Source organism: Neovison vison, chromosome 3 (assembly GCF_020171115.1).
Source record: "Neovison vison isolate M4711 chromosome 3, ASM_NN_V1, whole genome shotgun sequence".
Lineage (NCBI taxonomy): Eukaryota > Metazoa > Chordata > Mammalia > Carnivora > Mustelidae > Neogale > Neogale vison.
The window spans coordinates 72296090-72313999 of NC_058093.1; the positions used below are offsets into that span (position 1 = coordinate 72296090).

The 17910-nt window shown below is 35.0% G+C and overlaps 1 protein-coding gene across 2 annotated transcripts in view; it reads left to right on the forward strand.

Moving 5' to 3' along the window:
• The window catches only part of MTX2 (metaxin 2), a 68153-nt gene that overhangs the window by 33878 nt on the left and 16365 nt on the right, over positions 1-17910 (forward strand). For both annotated transcript variants that reach the window (XM_044242393.1, XM_044242394.1), the window contains one exon: positions 16892-16964. In XM_044242393.1, the coding sequence (XP_044098328.1) occupies positions 16892-16964 (73 nt within the window). The remainder of the gene's footprint in view (positions 1-16891; positions 16965-17910) is intronic.

Below are 17910 nucleotides of genomic sequence, written 5' to 3' on the forward strand. Positions count from 1 at the left end.
GAAAGGATGTTATTTATTATAGGAAACCAACTTACAAAGAAACCTGTTTTCCTTTTTTGTATGGCTTAGTCTTTTGCAAAAGTTTGGCTTTACTTTTAGAAAGTGTCTTGAACTGATGACAATTACTAGAATACTGCATACAAGAGAATGCTACCTTTCACTTACTCAGTTTTTATACTCACTTCCAATAAGTATAACATTTAAGCTCAGATTAAGGGAAATATCATTATTCTACTTAATATTCTCATTTCCCCCTTCTTGTGAATGAATACTCTGTCTTTAAAAATGAAAGGGCAGACAACAAAAAACCTATTTTTTTCTGTTGAATATGTTGTATCATTTAAAAAAGTCAGCATTTTTATAGGCCCTATTAATTTTGGGCCATGAACACTTACATGTCACATCTGCTGATAAATTGTTAGCTGACCCTTGCTTTTTTCCTTTTAGCAAATGATGCTTTTTAGGTAGATGTATTAATTAGCAGTTAAATGATAATATTCCTCCTGTAGTGATTGGGAAGAGCAGGAGAGAGGAGGAACTCTCTCTCCTTCGGATTGTGAGTCACTTGTGCCACTGGAGAAATAACAGTGCTTATGAAAATACATCCGCTATAAACATGTCTTGTCATTGAGGTGGCCGCTGTGGACAGCTTACCTTGAGAATTGTGGAGGAAATGATTTTGAATTTTCAGTTTGGTTGGATATCTTTTTTTCTTTAAACAAGTTATTCATGGTTGTCTGCAGTTTTTTTTTTTTTAAGTGTCTGTTCAAACCTGATAAAAATCCAAGTAGGATACCACCAGTGTGTATGTCTTAACAGAGAATTACGAGAATACTCTTTTATGAAAAAAATTTTTTAAATTGACGTAGCTTTAAGTTTCATAGACTGTAAAAGTTTTTTGAGTTTTTTTTCATCCCTTCACTTTGATCATCCTCTGCAAAATGAGGCTTCTGTATTTAGTTTCAGGAATAGAAGAAGGAAAGGAGCGTTTAGAGGTAGAGAAATTTAGGGAATATTTATTATATAGGAGACTTATAAAATCTTTTCAATATTTTAGTAAAATGAGAAAAATGGAAGCTGTAGGATGTTTTCTTTTATCACTGAATTTAAAGTCTTCAGATTGACTATCTTCTATCACCTTTTATATGCCAGCAGTATTAAAGTATTTTGGTGATTTATGCTTATAAAATGTGGAAGGATTTAAATACTTGGAAGATGATCTTGAGAAAAGATAATTTAAATTGAATTTAAATTGCAAACAATTTAACAGATTAAAAACATTTTCAGTATCAATATTAATTCCTCAACATAAATGGTGTATATACAAAACATTTAAATTTGTGTTACAGGATTTGTGAAAATGAAACATATTCAAAATAGAATTCGGTGGCTATTAGAGTTGTCATTTTTAGTGATTAGTGAAATAAAATGGTTTTGGAGGGTAATGGGTTGCTAACATAAGTATCTAGTTAACATAGCAAAAATACACTTTGCTGCAGTCAGGAGAGATTTCAAATTAAAATATCAACCATACACTTTTCTGCTTAAAAAGTAAATAGTGAGCAGGATTTTAAAATTTGTTGCTGTTAAACAGAACAATGAAGACATAGCATTAGGATGAAAAAATGACAGTCTATTTTTTATACAGAAAAGGGCTAGAATTCTTCATTATTAGATACAGTATCAGCATAATCGATCTAGCAGCATTATATTTGAGCTGAAAATACACTTAAATTTGAGGCCATACACTAGCCTGTGTGAACAAAACATCTTTCATATAGTTCTAAGATGAAATTACCCTTGAATGAATAGCTTTATTCAAACCTCTTCTGTACTCTTAGTGTATCTACTCTTTCAACATTCCACAACAAGAATTACATTACACCATTATACGAGAGTACTTCTGCAGTGTGAAATAGATTGGTTTGGAAAATGAACCTGGCTTTGCTATAAATTACATTCTCAGGTACAAAGGAATTTGTTATTTTGTTTAAAATAGTCACAAATATAATTAAGGTCTTAATTTATGTTAAACTACAAATATAGCTATTACTTTAACTGGATTAGGAACTTAATCTGTCACTTCAGGAATGATACCTAACACTTTTCATTTGTAACCTTAGATACATTATTTCAATTACAGGGTCTGCAGCTGTTTGATATAAAAAAATGAATCATTTTATAGGTAGATTTGTTCATGGTTTTTAATTTTAAAACATGCTTCTTCAGTAAGGTGAAAAATAATTCTTTTGTTGTCATCACAGATTTTCTTTTGTGTCCATAAAATGAGATATGAATTAAAATTCAGAACCATTTTCATTTTGTGCCCTGAAAGTGGTATTGCATGCTTTAGAATAGTCCTTAGTGAATTCTTATGTGAAATATTTCAAATTTAATTATGAGATGAATAGAAGCTTTGTCCTAAAGAACAAAACCCAAGGTCTGCTGTCTAAGGATAGCTTTACATGGTTAGGGTGAAAATTGCTTGTTCCCTATTAGAATTTGGATAACTTTGTTAATGGGATCTACATACTTTAGAAGCTATGTTTATAACCCCTGAAATTCCATAGTATTACTCCGTGTGAGGCACCTAATCTTTTAAACATTCAAGAATAATTCTTTAAAATTTTGTAGTATTTTTATATTTTCATTGGCAAGCAGTGTTGATTTTATTGCTTAAATGCACAAGATTTCTTATGTATTTAACTTGTAAGACAAGTAAATGTTCATTTTATTTTTGGAGTAAAGAAGAGGAAAGAAGATAGTTGGTGCTGTTTACTGGTAAATGATCCAGTATTGAGTTACAATTGGTTTATCAAAATGAATATGTTTTATATCCCTGCCATCTGCTATTTAGCTTATCTTAAGAATTTAAAATTTGTTGGACTTTTTTGTTGTTGTTATTTTTCTCAGTTGGGAATATTTATCTGTAAATAATGAAACAATCATTTATAAGAGCTCAAAAAAAGTAGTTTCCTTTCTTGACTCCCAGACTGTTCATTATTGAGTGCCAAATATCTGACTGGTATTGCTTTAGGTTCTTGGGTTATATGAATTGGTCTCTGTGACTATTTCATAGTTCCTGATACTTAGTATCGACCTTACAGCTTACTTTTATTTACATTTAATTCTAACAGGGAGAGCATGTACCTTTTCCTATTCTGGTTATCTTTTTTTGTTGCTTTCCTTCTGAACTTGATTTTTTTTCTACAGCTGTTAGATGTTGGTGTATCTAAAGTTGAGTCAGATATTCCAAAAGTAGTTATCAGGTGAGAGTTGTGTTAAGGGAGATCTGTTCTCTGATGTGATCTGTCTCATTTGTGCTTTTACTAGCATTTCATGTTTTTGATACCAAATTTGCTCTATTTGAAGCTATTTATGCTCATTGAATTGTGTTTGTGATAATTTTTAAGTTAAATTCCTGTTACTATTTTTCTAAAACAATATCTGCTTATTGATGTATTTGTCATTTTACTGATTTTTAAAAACCTGAATTTGACAGGAATTACATCCAACTTTTTAATGCAGTGAGCATTAAAATAACAAAATAATAAAATAATAATAAAATAAAAATAATAATAAATAATAAAAGTTCTATAAAATAACAAAATACTAATCTTTCTTGTAGCTTACTAGTTTTCTACAAATTTAGGTATGTTTTCATATTATAGTGAATATCTGTGGCTTAGTCATTGAGCAAATGTTACATGAGAACCTGTAGTATGCTGAGGATAAAGTAGTTAATAAGATGGAGGTGGTTAGTGTGTGCTAACAGAGCCTACAGTCTGGAGGCCTTTTATGAGTTCATTTATCAGTTTCATCAGTATGTGTGACTTTGAAACATTATTCAGAAAGTAAATATTTGTTAATATCAAAACATCTTTATTCACTTGTTTTTGCCTTCATACATTATATGAGATACATACTGTGATCATAGAAATCATATTATTTATTCTTTACCTTATTCTTTAAAAAAGTACTTTTGGTTATGTTCCCTTATTTATCCTTTTAATATCTATTTAGGGATCTTTTAAAATCTTATGCCCAATTTTACTGTTTTGATTATAAAGGAAAATTATTTACCTTTTTCTCTTAAGGAGGTGTTAAAGGGTAGTAAGCGAAGTCAGCTTTCTTTTGAAATCACCAAGGTTAGTCTTTCTTCTTTTGCAGATGGGTACATGAGTATTTGTTACTAATATTATTACTGTTAATCTTAATAATATATTTATTGAACTACTGTGTGCCAGATAGTATATAAGATGTTTTACACATTAGTACTTCAGTTAATCTGCCTAATTAATTGTCTTCACTTTAAAAGTGAGAAAGCTTATGAGGTGAAGGAGCTTTCTCAAGCTAACAGTCAGTCAACAAGATTCTACCCAGAGATGTCTCACTGGGAGACTTAAGCTTTACTGTTCTATTCTGACTCTTAATATTGATAAAGAGGGGCGTGCCTGGGTGGCTCAGTCAGTTAAGCATCTGCCTTAGGCTCAGATCTTGAACCCAGGGTCCTGCGATGGAGCCCCACATGGGGCTCGCTGCTCAGCAGGGTGTCTCCTTCTCCTTCTCCATCTCCATCCATGTGCTCACTCTGTCTCTCTTTCTCTCTCTCAAACAAATCAATCTGTAAAAAAAATTAAAAAAATTGATAAAGAGGATTTCTGTTCTTCTTCTTCTCCTTCTCTTCCTTCCCTTCTCCTCCTTCTCCTTCTACTTCTTCTCCTCCTTCTCTTTCTTCTCCTCCTTCTCCTCCTTCCTTCTCCTCCTCCTACTTCTCCTCCGAAGTTGTAGTCCTCATCATCATCTTCTTCTTGTCGTCGTCGTCTTCTTTTTTTTTTTTAAGTAGGCTCCATGCCCAGCATGGAGCCCAACACAGGGCTTGAACTCACAACCCTGAGATCAAAACTTGATTTGAAATCAAGTGTTGGATGCTTAGCCACCCAAGTGCCCCAAAGGATTTCCATTTTTCAAAAGACATTCTAGTGTTCTACTTAAACAGCATGTTTCTTTCTTTCTTTCTTTTTAAAAAAGATTTTATTTATTTATTTGACAGAGATCACAAGTAGGCAGAGAGACAGGCAGAGAGAGAGGGTGGTAAGCAGGCTCCCTGCTGAGCAGAGAGCCCGATGTGGGGCCCGATCCAGGACCCTGGGATCATGCCCTGAGCGAAGGCAGAGGCCTTAACCCATTGAGCCATCTAGGTGCCCCAGCAGCATGTTTCTTAAGTCTGTATTCTGTTAGGATCTATTAGATCTATTATGCTAGGGACTTAACCAGTGACAATTAAAGAGTGGGAATGTGCTGGGTCACCCAGTCTTAAGAGTAATGTATGGTGTGTATGAGTCAGCAACAGAAACTTGCCCTACTCTAAATGATGGTAAAGACAGAGTCTCAGTGAGATGTGTAGCATTCTCCCTGTGCAAATGTAGTGACCAGGCCAGGCCTGTTGTTGGCTGGCTGTGTTTCTCTCCAGCCAGGTTTGAGCCCTTCTTATCATTTTATGAACTGAATATTTTTATTTACTTCATCATTTGTTCATTTTTGGTGAACATAATGCAATTCAAACAAGATGCGTGATATTTCAAGGTTTTTAATGTTATAGATTCTATTTTCTTTCTCATGTTAACATGATACTTATTGTTTTTTATAGAAGAAATTGATGATTTTTGGCTTTAAATATTTTATTTATTTATTTGACATGAAGAGAGAGCACAGCAAGCAAGGGGAGTGGCAGGCAGAGGGAGAGGGAGAAGCAGGCTCCCAGCTGCAAGGAGCCCAATGCGGGACTCCATCCCATGACCCTGGGAGCACAATCTGAACCAAAGACAGATGCCTAATGAATGAGCCACCCAGGCGCCCCGAGTTTTTGGCTTTAAGTTTAATTTCAGGGCCGCCTGGGTGCTTATTCGTTAGGCATCTACCTTTGGCTCAAGTCCATGATCCCAGGGTCCTGGGATTGAACCCTGTGTTGGGCTCCCTGCTCAGCACTCTCCCACTCCCTCTGCTTATGTTCCCTCTCTCTCTGTCAAAATAGGTAAATAAAATCTTTAAAAAAATAAATTTAATTTCAATTAAGTTTGCTCCTCCAGATTCTTTCTGTAATATTTTTAGTATATTTCTTTGGAAATAAAGACTTGAAGAAACTAGATATGCATAATTTTTGAGATTTTTTTATTGGATTTCTTATTAATATTATTGTTTACCTTATCTTAATTATAAGATCTCCATACTTATTTTAAATACCCTGAATATTGGACCATATGCTCAGATTTTAAAGGACTCTTGGTGACAATGGCTTCTGTTTGTGTTACTTCTCAGTATATTTTCAGAAGATAATACTACTGTTATTGGATAGCTTCTCATTGCTTCTTCTTTAACTGTGTGTTAAATTGACATTTTAGTTTAGTTTTTTTATGTTTTTATTTTAAAAAATGTAATTTTTTTTTTTAAATGAGAAAGAGAGAGGAGGGGCAGAGGGAAAGGGAGAGGGAGAATCTCAAGCAGGCTTCACAGCCAGTGCAGAGTCTGATATGGGACTTGATCTCAGAACTCTATGATCATGACCTGACCTGATACCAAGAGTCAGATATTTAACTGATTGAGTAACCTAGATGCCCATTTTATTGTGTTGTTTAATTATTTGAGGGGGAGAGAGAAGTGGCATGAGAGAAGGGGGTAGGGTCAGAGGGAGAGGCAGACTCACTGCTGAGCAGAGAGCCCTATGGACTCAATCCTGGCACTCCAGGATCATGACCTGAGCGGAAGGCAGATGTTTAATGGATTGAGCTACCTAGGCACCTCCTTGTTTTTGTTTTTAATTGAAGTATCGCTGACTGATAATGCTACATTAATTTCAGGTATGCAACATAGTTATTCCACAGCTCTATACATTTTGTTATGCTCACCGTAAGTATAGGTATCATTTCTCACCATACCACTCTATTACTATACCACTGACTATATATATTCCCTATTCTGTACCTTTTATCCCTGTGACTTGTGCATTCCATAACTGGAAACCTGTTATCTCTTGCTTTTCTTCACCCAACTCCCTCCACCCCCACTCCCTCCCCTCTGGCAACCATCAGTGTGTTTTCTGTATATGTGGGTCTTTTTGTTTGTTCATTTGTTTTGTTTTTTAGAGTCTGCATATAAGTGATCTCATTCTTTTTTATGGCTGAGTAATAGTTCATGGTATGTGTCTTTGTGTCTACACACTACATCTTTATCCATTCATATATCGATGGATACTTGGGTTGCCTTCATATCTTCACTATTATAAATAATGTAGCAGTGAAATAGGTGTTCAGATATCTTTCTGAATCACTGTTTTTGTTTTCTTCAGATAAAGGTCCAGTAATGGAATTACAGGATCATATGGTATTTCTATTTTTAGTTTTCTGAGGAACCTCCATGATGTTGTCCGTAATGGTTGCACCAATTTTCATTCCTACCAGCAGTACATGAGGGTTCCCTTTTCTCCATATCCTCACCAACACTTATTAATTTGTCTTTTTGATATTAGCCATTCTGACAGGTGTAAGGTAATAAATCTCACTATGGTTTTGATTTACATTTCCCTGATGACTTCATGTGTCTGTTGGCCATTTTTATGATGTCTTTGGAAAAACATCTATTCAAGTCTTGTGCTCACTTTTTTTTTTAAGGTTTATTAATTTATTTATTTTAGAGAGAGCAGGTGTGTGCACAAGTAGGGGGAGAGGCAGAGGGAAAGGGAGATGGAGGGAATCCCAAGCAGACTCCTGCAGAGTGCAGAGCCCAACATGGGTCTCCATCTCACAACCTTGAGATCATGACCTGAGCCAAAATTGAACCAGACACTTCACTGAGTGAGCCATCCAAGTTCCCCTTCTGCTCACTTTTTAACCAGATTATTTGGGTGTTTTTTTTTTTTTTTTGGTGTTAACTTATGTCAGTTCTTTTATGTTTTGGATATGGACTTTTCAGTTTTTAAACTTGGTGGGCTAAACTTGGAGGGGACAGAAGAGATCAAAGATAACAACTCTTCTTGGTTGTGTTTTTATTCTGCATAATAATTATAGCTCCACCCCCCCTTTTTTTTTTTAAAGATTTTATTTATTTATTTGACAGAGATACAGTGAGACCAGGAACACAGGCAGGGGAAGTGGGAGAGGGAGAAGCAGGTTCCTCACCGAGCAGGGAGCCTGATAAAGGGCTGTATCCCAGGACTTCAGGATCATGACCTGAGCTGAAGGCAGATGCGTAATGACTGAGCCACTCAGGCTCCCCTACCTCTCTCCTTTTCTTAATACCTCAATATTGCCATACTTGCAGGAAAATATTGACAAAGATTATGCTAATTTGTAGGTACTTTTGTCACCTCTTCCACAAAAGAAATGGAGATGGCCTTTAAGGTTGGGCTTCTCAACATTTGAGTAGAGTTGCTTATATGGTTTCAAAACATACAACGGTGCCTTAGTGACCAGGTCTTTGAAAAGAGAACAGAGTTGTCTGCTAAGTGATATTAGAGAAGTCCCTATTAAAGACTCCCAAGTCTTTTGGGAAGAGATCACCAAAACCTTCTCATCCCACAGTTTTTCCTATTTTGGTAAATGGCAGTTCCATCATTCTAGTTGTTTATGTCAGAAACTTTGAGCCATCTTTGGAGTCCTCTCTTTTTCCTGTATTCACATCCAGTTGTCAGCAAAACCTTTTGGCCCTAGCTTAAAAATACAGCCAGAATCTGACTTCTTGTTCCCTTTAGCACTCTTGTCTTGATGCAGACCACCATCATTTCTTGCCTGGATTGTTGTAGAATCCTTCTAACTTGTGCTCCTGCTTCTATTCTTCTACTCTCTACAGTCTAATCTCTGTATAGCTGTTTGTAATCCTTTAAAATGTTAGTCAGATTCTTGCAGTCTTCAGCTCAGCACCTTCCTAAGATTGTTTGTCTCACTCAAAGTAAAGGTTGGAATCCTTAAAATTATCTGTAAGTCCTACATGATCTCTTTTGATGTCATCACTTAACCACTCACTTCCTTAATCTGCATTGTCAGACTGGTCTTATTCCTCAGACACACCAGTTGACACATAAGACTGCATCAGCTCTGTTGAACTTGGACTGCTCTTCTCTTAGATAAGATACGTGGCTTGCTCCCTAACTTTCTTCAGGTTTATGCTCAAATGTTTCCTGGTGAGCCCTTATCTGACCACTCTGCATATAACAGCAAGACCTTCGAACTGCTTTGTACGAAGGGATTGTAGCAGGGATCACTATACATATTTTCTAGTTTATTTGCTTGTCTTCTTTCTCCATTGGAATGTAAAATCCATGAAGGCCTAGACTTTATGTTCACTGCTCTGTTCTCAGTGCCTAGAACAGTTGTGATACATAGTAGCTGCTTACTCTATCAAGTATGCAGATGAATGCATAAATGCTTTCCATCCATTCTTCTACACAATCAGAATTGTGTCTTCCTGTCCATTTAGTTCACAAGAAGCTATGCATTGGGCCAAATAAATTAGCCTCTTGCAGGACTTACTGAGTTTGTTTTAATGTTTTGCTTCAGGGCTTTGGAAGAAAAATAATACAAAAAGCAGTTCTGCATTTGGCATGTTGTCTAATGTCATTCAGTAGCCCTTACAGAAGATTCCAGATGAGAAATGTCTTTTGGAGTTCAGTATGAGAAGTTCAGTTGAGGAGTGACCCCATTCTTTTTTGAAGACTACAAATATTCTATTGATGGAGTCACCGCAGTTTATACAATCAGTCTCTTATTCATGGGTATTAGGCTACTGTTATTATTATTAGAAGTATAAATATTATAACTATAATAGGGCTTAGGCATGAATATTGTTACATATATCTTATAAAATACGTGAAGATGTTCATCTGTTTCTGGCAGTACAATTGAAGGGTCAAAGGATATGTACATTAAGGATTTTTGTAGCTGTTGCCAAACTAACATTGGATTAGACTGCATTGATTTATACTCCAGGCACTGGTTGAGTATCAGTTTTGTGTTTTGAAATTTGACTAAGCAGTTTTTAAAAAAAATGTTTTTATTATCAGAAGTTTTTGTTGCTTCATTAAGAAAATTCACATAGGATTAGAACTAGAAAATTTATTGAGTTTTAGACATCTATAGTCTTCATTTTGAGATTTGATATATTTTCAGATTTTCATGTTTGTTCATTCATTTATTGAGCTGATCATCATTATCTGGCACATAACTGTGTATTAAAGTAGTAAATGCTAGTTTTAGAACACAGAGGTATCTGAAAAGAGAAGCAAGAAGCATCAGAAGCTTGCCACCATGTTACTGACAGATTGTTATAATAGGATCCCTGTCTGTATTCCTGATATTCTATTATCTACAACATTTGAAAGGGTTTTTCCAACATTTAAACTGCTAGTTTTATAATCTAATCAAAGCAGTGGCTTTATTTACAATAACAACTTTTGAATCTAGGATTTAAGGTATTTTTATGGGTAACAGATTGTTCTTGTTCTTTATACTTTTGGCTTTGGTTTTACTTATGTACAAATAAAATATATTTTATTTTTCAAAATCATTTTTTACAAAAAAATTCTGAGCCATAGTTCCCGGAAGATATGATTCAGAAGTAATTACTGAACAAATAGAATTTAGAATCTTCATGGAGTATCATAGGTGTCTTCTTCTGGGATTGTTTCTAGAGTTTCTCTGATTTAAAAATTCTCAATGAATACTCTTTCTAAAGCATTCAGAGTCAAGAAAAATTTATAATCCTTTTGTAGTTACTTTTTTCCTTTCTCATAATAACAGTTGGTGACATTATATATTCTTTTCATTTTTTATTTTTATTTTATTTTATTTTTTAAAAGATTTTATCTATTTATTTGACAGACAGAGATCACAAGGGGGCAGAGAGGCAGGCAGAGGGAAGCAGGCTCTCGCTGAGGAGAGAGCCCGATGCAGGACTCAATTCCAGGACACCAGGATCGTGACCTGAGGAAGGCAGAGGTTTTAACCCACTGAGCCACCCTGGTGCCCTATATATCCTTTTTAGCTTGGGGTTAGGAGTTTTAGAATCAAATTTGCTACCTTATTAATAGACATTTGAGTTGTTCCCAGTATTTGATTATTATGGATCAAACTCTATGAGCATTGTTGTACATGTATGTTAATGACTATATGCCTTTTTGGGGGGTATAGTTCTGGGCATGGAATTGTTGGCTGATAGGGTGGGCATATACTCAGTAGTAATTACCAAACAGTGTCAAGATGGTTGGATTAATTTATACTCCCACCTGAAATGTATGAGAGGCTCCTCATATATATGCACACACACACACACACACACACACACACACACAGTCTACTGACCCACCCTTACCCCATTCCCAAATCTGGATACCCAGAGACAACCAATTTTCAGTTCTTTTAGCTGTATTATTTTTCCAGGTATTTTTCCAGGTATTTACCTCTGTATTTTTAAGATGCTTGTGTTACTATTACTTTTAAAAATTTTTAAGTATCTATTGAATTCCACTATGAAATTCTCCTCGTACAACTCACGTTTCTCTCCTTCCCCATCTTCCCAATTGTGTTCTCACTTTTTTGGGTCAGATTAATACTGATACTTAGTATTTCCATTATAATTAGAATGTAAATATTGATCTCTGTTGAGTAGCTCAGTGTACTATGCACATAATCTTTCTTTGTGCTTTCCCCCCCTGAGGTTAGTAATTGTTTTATTTAATTCATTTGGATAGTTTCTTTCATAAACTTTGATTGAACTATAATGCTCTCCCTCACAATGGTCAAATGCATCAGGTACTTTTTTTCTTTTCTCTCAGAAATACTACCTTTGAAACTTCTGTTCCTTCTACTCTAATTGGAGCAGTTCCTTTCTCTGCTGACTTCAGAGCTGTTTTCTTACGACTGCTATTCACCATCATCCAGGGAATTCTCTTTGCCTTTTTTTTTTTTTTTTTTTTACGTTGGATCCCTTATTCTCTGGATCCCTATTCTTTCCCACCCCCTTTCCCTCCCTTGGTTTGTTATTTTTATTTTGTGCAGCACATTCTTCATTAGCTTTCTGAGAAAGGGTACATGGGAAATAAAAATTTAAAGACCTTGCTTATATGATACTGTTTTTATTCTTTCTTCATATTTGATTAATAACCTTGGCCTCATGTAGAATTTTAGGTTGGCAAGATTTTTTCCTTAGCATTTTGAAGGCCTTATATTACCATTGAGGTTTCAGAGTTGCTTTTGAGACATGAATGTCATGTTTTTGCTCAGTCCTGTGTATGCTTCACTTTTTATTTTTCTTTTTCCTGTTTCTTTTCTTTCCTTTCTCTCCCTTCTTTCCTACCTCCTTTTGTTTCTGCCTTCCTATATGCTGTGATCAGATTCCTTAAACTCTTCGTATGTTAATGTGTTCCCGTATTAAAATAGGCATATCTGTTGTACCTAACTCTTGGGCAAAGCTCTTATGCAAGTACCTGGCACAGGGTCTTAAGTGCTCAGTAAATATTAACCATTATGATTTTTCTTTGAAATTGTCTTTTCTCTGCAATTTTTCTTTCCTGTCAGTTCCTTTTTTTTTTTGCCTTATTTTGGCTCTAAGTTTTATGTTCGAGGCTTTCCTCAACTATCTCTTGGTCTGTACTAACAATTTATATTTACGAGTGAAGTGCTAAAAAGCTGATGGGGGAGATGAGGGTACTTTTTGACATTCAGGCTTCACTGTGACTGATTGCACAGTGAGTTGCTCTTTTTGTTGTCTTCTACCCTCCCCTCCCCAACCCTGACCTATACTGTCAGCATTTGTAGGGCTTTTCCACAGTTACCTCTCCTATCTTGGAGGGACTTAATTTGGTTGCCAATGTGTGGGAGCTAAGGGGGAGAAGGGTGCTGTGGCTCTCTTCAGTCGATGTGTGCACTCTCCCTTAACCTTTCTCTTTTCAGTGTGACAGCCCCACCGCACCCACCCAGTGCCCTCTGCAATGCTTGAGACTTGGTCGGGAGTCTCTCTGGTTCGGTTTCTTCAGAAAATGAACCTCTGTCTCCTGCCAGGTTGGGGGCAGGCTAGTTGTGTGATGCTTATACAGACTTTCAGCCACTCCTCTTATTTTTAGTCCTTTACCTCGTCTCCACCTTCTGTGGTACTTGGTCCCTCCAGTTTTGGAATCTCCTAGTTTCTGTGATGTGGACACATTAATTTTTTTTCTCTGCATACTCATAGGTTTCAGCTTCCTCTGCCCTGCTAAGTCTGTTCTCCATCCAACAGAAATGGGCAGACATCTCTGGTCTGCTTTGATCCCCTCTCCACCTTCTTTGTGCCATTCTGGATTTATTAGTTTTCTATTTCTTCACTGTTATTTTAGTAGAGTTGTTTTTTGTTTTTTTTTTAAGATTTATTTGTGTATTTGAGAGAGAGGGAGCACGTGAGAGAAGTGTGTGTGTGGTGGGGGAAAGGGATAGAGGGAGAGGGAGAATCTCAAACAGACTCTCCAAGGAGTGCAGAGCCTGATGTGGAGCTTTAGCTCATGACCCCAAGACCATGACTTAGGCCGAAATTAAGAGTCAGATGCTCAACTGACTGAGCCATACAGATGCCCTTATTTTAGTAGAATTTTTGAAAGATCGCAGAGGTAAATGTGTAACTTCAGTTCTTCGTGTTTACATGCTTATTAAATTTAAGGGTACTGGGTACTTTGTTCTATGTGTGTGTATCTATGTTTAAGAAATTCCTTACCTTTCAAAGAATGAATGTATTTATTGACTCTAGTTTTAATTTATTCATTCTGAAGTTCTTAGTTTTCACAGGTTAATAAACTTATCTGACCATTTTAACAGTTGGAGTTCTCAGCCAAGTAAACTCTATATTCGTTCTTTGTAAAATTGAAAATATTATGGTGCTTAATGTGTCACTGTCATCAAAAGTTGATGGATCTCTTGCAGAGTTTGTGGACACTCTAATATTGTGCAGATTGTTTTTATAAATATTTAGCCTGGTCACTTTCAGATGATGTCTGCCTGTCTTTTTTTTTTTTTTTGCCAGTGGGACTTGCCCTTTTATTTATTTATTTTTTTATGTCAGCCTGTCTTGCTAAGATGTCTTTTATGCACTGATTATCATGGCTGTAGATCCATGGTGTCTAATAGAACTTCCTGCAATGATGTAAATGTTGTTACTTGTATTGTCCAATAAACACAGTAGCCATTAGCCACATGTGGCTATAGAGCACTTGAAATATGGCTAGTGTGACTGGGAAACTGAATTAAAAATTTTATTCAATTTTAATTTATTTAAATTTAAGTTAAATAACCACAGGTGACTGGTAGCTACCATATTAGACAGCACAGTTCTAGATTCTGATAGTATGTGCTAACTTTTTGGTGCAAATTATTTTATATTTTTAATCACTTGAATTAGTTTGGAATAAAGTATCCAGCTGAAGAAAAGGAATTAGCAGAGTTATCCTAAATTTGCTTATTATAATCAGAACTACATTTTTTCTTTGGATTTACATAAGAATAAAAATATGAAGACTGCAATTTCACAACTGAAAATAAAATGTGTTTTAGGTTGGTGTATCATGCTGTTTTATTTGGGGGCTGATAAGAGACGGAAAGTGAAAGTTGAAATTATTATTTTGGTACCTCTCAGGAATTTTCTTCCATCCTACAAAAGAAAGGAGAAGTACTGTTTGACTCAAAGCCTGGTTTGGATTTAACGTTTTTTATATCCTCAAAGACAGTCATAGTAGTGTTCTGTTCTGCATTTTTAATGTTTGAATGAAAATATTGTGTTTGTGATATCAGACTTCTTTGTGAACTAACTGCAAGTTAATACATAAATTACTTTTAAAGCTGGGATTGTAGTAAATGTAAAATTAATCTTTGCTAACTAGAATTATGCCATTAGTTGAGGTCTGTGCTGAGTTTAGTGTTGCTAAATTGGTCAAATGCAATCAATTGTATTTTATTAAAGTGAAAAATTCACAGGACTGGAAACATGGCTTTGATTGCAGAACATTACCATTTTGCTTAATCTTTTTTAGTGAAATATAGCTTTTTGGAATAGTGGTTAGTACAGTTACCACTGTACATTTCGTTTAGCAAAATATACAATATTTACTATTCTTATAGTAGTATAATTGTTGACTAACAAGGGAATATTATTCAGACATTTTAGAAGATAATATTAAATAGTTCTTTCAGATTCTTTTTGTTCTCTGAAGGCCTCAGTCCACTTTTATTCCTTCATTCTCAGAAGGTGATTTCTTCTCCAATTTTATAGAATGTGAATATTCTTTCATTTTCTTGTCCTTCTTGCTTATCAACTTGCAGTCATTACTGATCCAACCACCCCTTGTGTTAGAGTGGGAAAGGTGTCCTGTTTCCTGACAAAAGACCAGATAGATACCTATACCTGTGCTCTTAAAATCCCTTTTTACCTTCTCATGGATCTTGTATGCCTGTTACCCTCCCTCTTTTTTGTCATTTCAGTGTTTCCGGTGTGTTTTTTTCTTTTCTATTTATCTTCTAACAAGTTCAGCCTTTCTTCATCATCGGGTACAGATATATACATCGTAGAAGCAAGACCCTTCTAATCCCTTCTTCCTTTTTTTGAAAGAGCTGCTGATACTTCTTGTCTCTAATTCTTCCATTCCTAGCAATCTGTGTTTTCATAAGCCTTCCACCTGATTTTGATCCTAGTCTATACTTGTGAATTAGTCAAGTAGTTCACTGTCATTGTTAGAATTTGGGAGGACAGGTTATAGTATTTAGAAGACAGCATACACTTATTACACAGAGAAGAATCAACTCTTGGTTGAGGTGGTGTTTAAAGCTAGAAGCAGTAGTTTTTGGTGAATGTTAGAATTCAGTTTGGCTATGAGTTCTAGAAAACCCCAAATACCAGAGACTGGAAAAGATAAGAAGTTTATTTCTTCTTATACGCACAGGTAATCAGGTTCAGTGACTCCCATGATTCTCGAGGAACTGGGCTTCTTCACTCTTGTTGCTCTGCCATCTTCAGCTCTCAGCTTCTATTTCATAGTTCAGTCTGACTGCTGTGGCTATAGTCATCCTTTCTCATATTCTGCTGAGCAGGAAGGGAAAAAAGAGGAGAGGCCATATCTCTTCCTTTTAAAGAAACTTCTAGCAGTGGCCCAGAACTTTAAGTCCCTTTGGTCGGAATTTAGACACTGGCCACATCCAGTTGTAAGCTTATTTCAGATAGCCATGTGTGAAGATATAATTCATGGTTTTTAAAAGGGATGGCATAACAATCCATGATTTGGATTCACCACAAATGACTTACTTTCTTATTGTTAGACATTTAAGTTGCTTATGAGATTTTTTTACTATAACATAGTACAAACCAACAACTTAATGTCTTAAAAAAATGAATCAGTGGGCATAAAAACTACATGTTAGAATACTGAGTATTATAGGAGAGAACTTGGAAGTAGCAGAAATAACATTTTGAGAGTTTTTCTCTAAGTTGAGAAAGTAAAGATCCCGTGAAGAATAGTGGAATTAAGGAATACTTTATAAAATTTGGACTTTAGTAAAGAAAATTAAGTCAATATTTAGTATTGCTGGCTTACACAAACTAATGTGGTAAAATAAGTGTAGATAGTTTACATTTTTTTTTTCTTAAGAGTGTATAAATGCTTTAAGTGTCAAGCATTTACTGGTGTCTAAATTATATTGATTTTTTTTTTTTTAGTACTGAAATGCCATTTGTTTTGTTTGGAATACAGATCTTTTGCTTTAAATTGTTTCATTCTAATAAAGTGTTATTTTATGAGCTGCTATTTAAATTTAGGAACTAAATAAATAAAAAGTTGTGTTCAATTTATATATACTTTCACTAGGCTAACTATACTTCTCTTGATTTGCAGGCCTTTTTGCAAATGTGTAATCTGCCTATCAAAGTGGTTTGTAGGGCAAATGCAGAATATATGTCTCCGTCTGGTAAGTTTTTAAAAATTCTGTTAATATTCTGCATTGATAAAATTGTAGTGCTGATCCAGTTTGTACCTACTATTTTAGAAGTCCCATTTTTGTTGTTTACCCTTGGAATAATTTTCCCATGGTTTTGTAAAGTAACAGTTGTAAACTTGATAGTCTTTGGGTGGACATGGCTATTTGTTTCAACTCTGTGGTGTTAGTCGGTTACTGGAAAGTTACAGAAATTGTTTTAAGTAGTAAATAGTAAGAAAATACATAATCTCAGATATCCCCAGTCTTATTTACATAGGACCTTTTCCACTTAGAAAACCAATTTTGATAATAATGAATCCATTCATTATTATCCACACTTCTCTAAACTATGTTCTCCTATTATATACAGAGGGAAGAAGAGAGATTGTGGAATAATTAAATTTACTTGTCAAAGACCTTAAGTTCATCTCTGAATGCTTTTGGTTTGTAATGACTTCCTTTTGTTTAATTTTTATTTCAACAGATTTTAAGATACTTATTAAGCTTTTAGCCTTATCCCTATTTTTTATAATCAGTATTGCCTTTTCTGTGTGTCATATATTGTAGATTAAGGCAAAGTTTTAAATAAATATGGTTCAGATAATTTTTAACATCAAAATATAGTGCCACAAAGCTAATAAATAAATGTTAACTAGAATTGGTATGGATTATAATTATGGTTCTGCTGGTCCAATAATAACATAGAATCACACCTTTATGGGTAAATCCATTGAGTAAAAATGTTTGGGATAAATATGTTGCTTTGCTTTTTAGGGAGACATTTATCCTCTCACTCTGAAAATAACTTAGAAATGATTTGTATAAAACATTTTTTTTCTTTTCATCTTAGTTTTTTTTTTTTTTTTTTTCCCCAATCTTAGTTTCTTAAAGGTGGTAATAATTGTCAAAAGCTGTGAGGACAGCCTCCATACACACT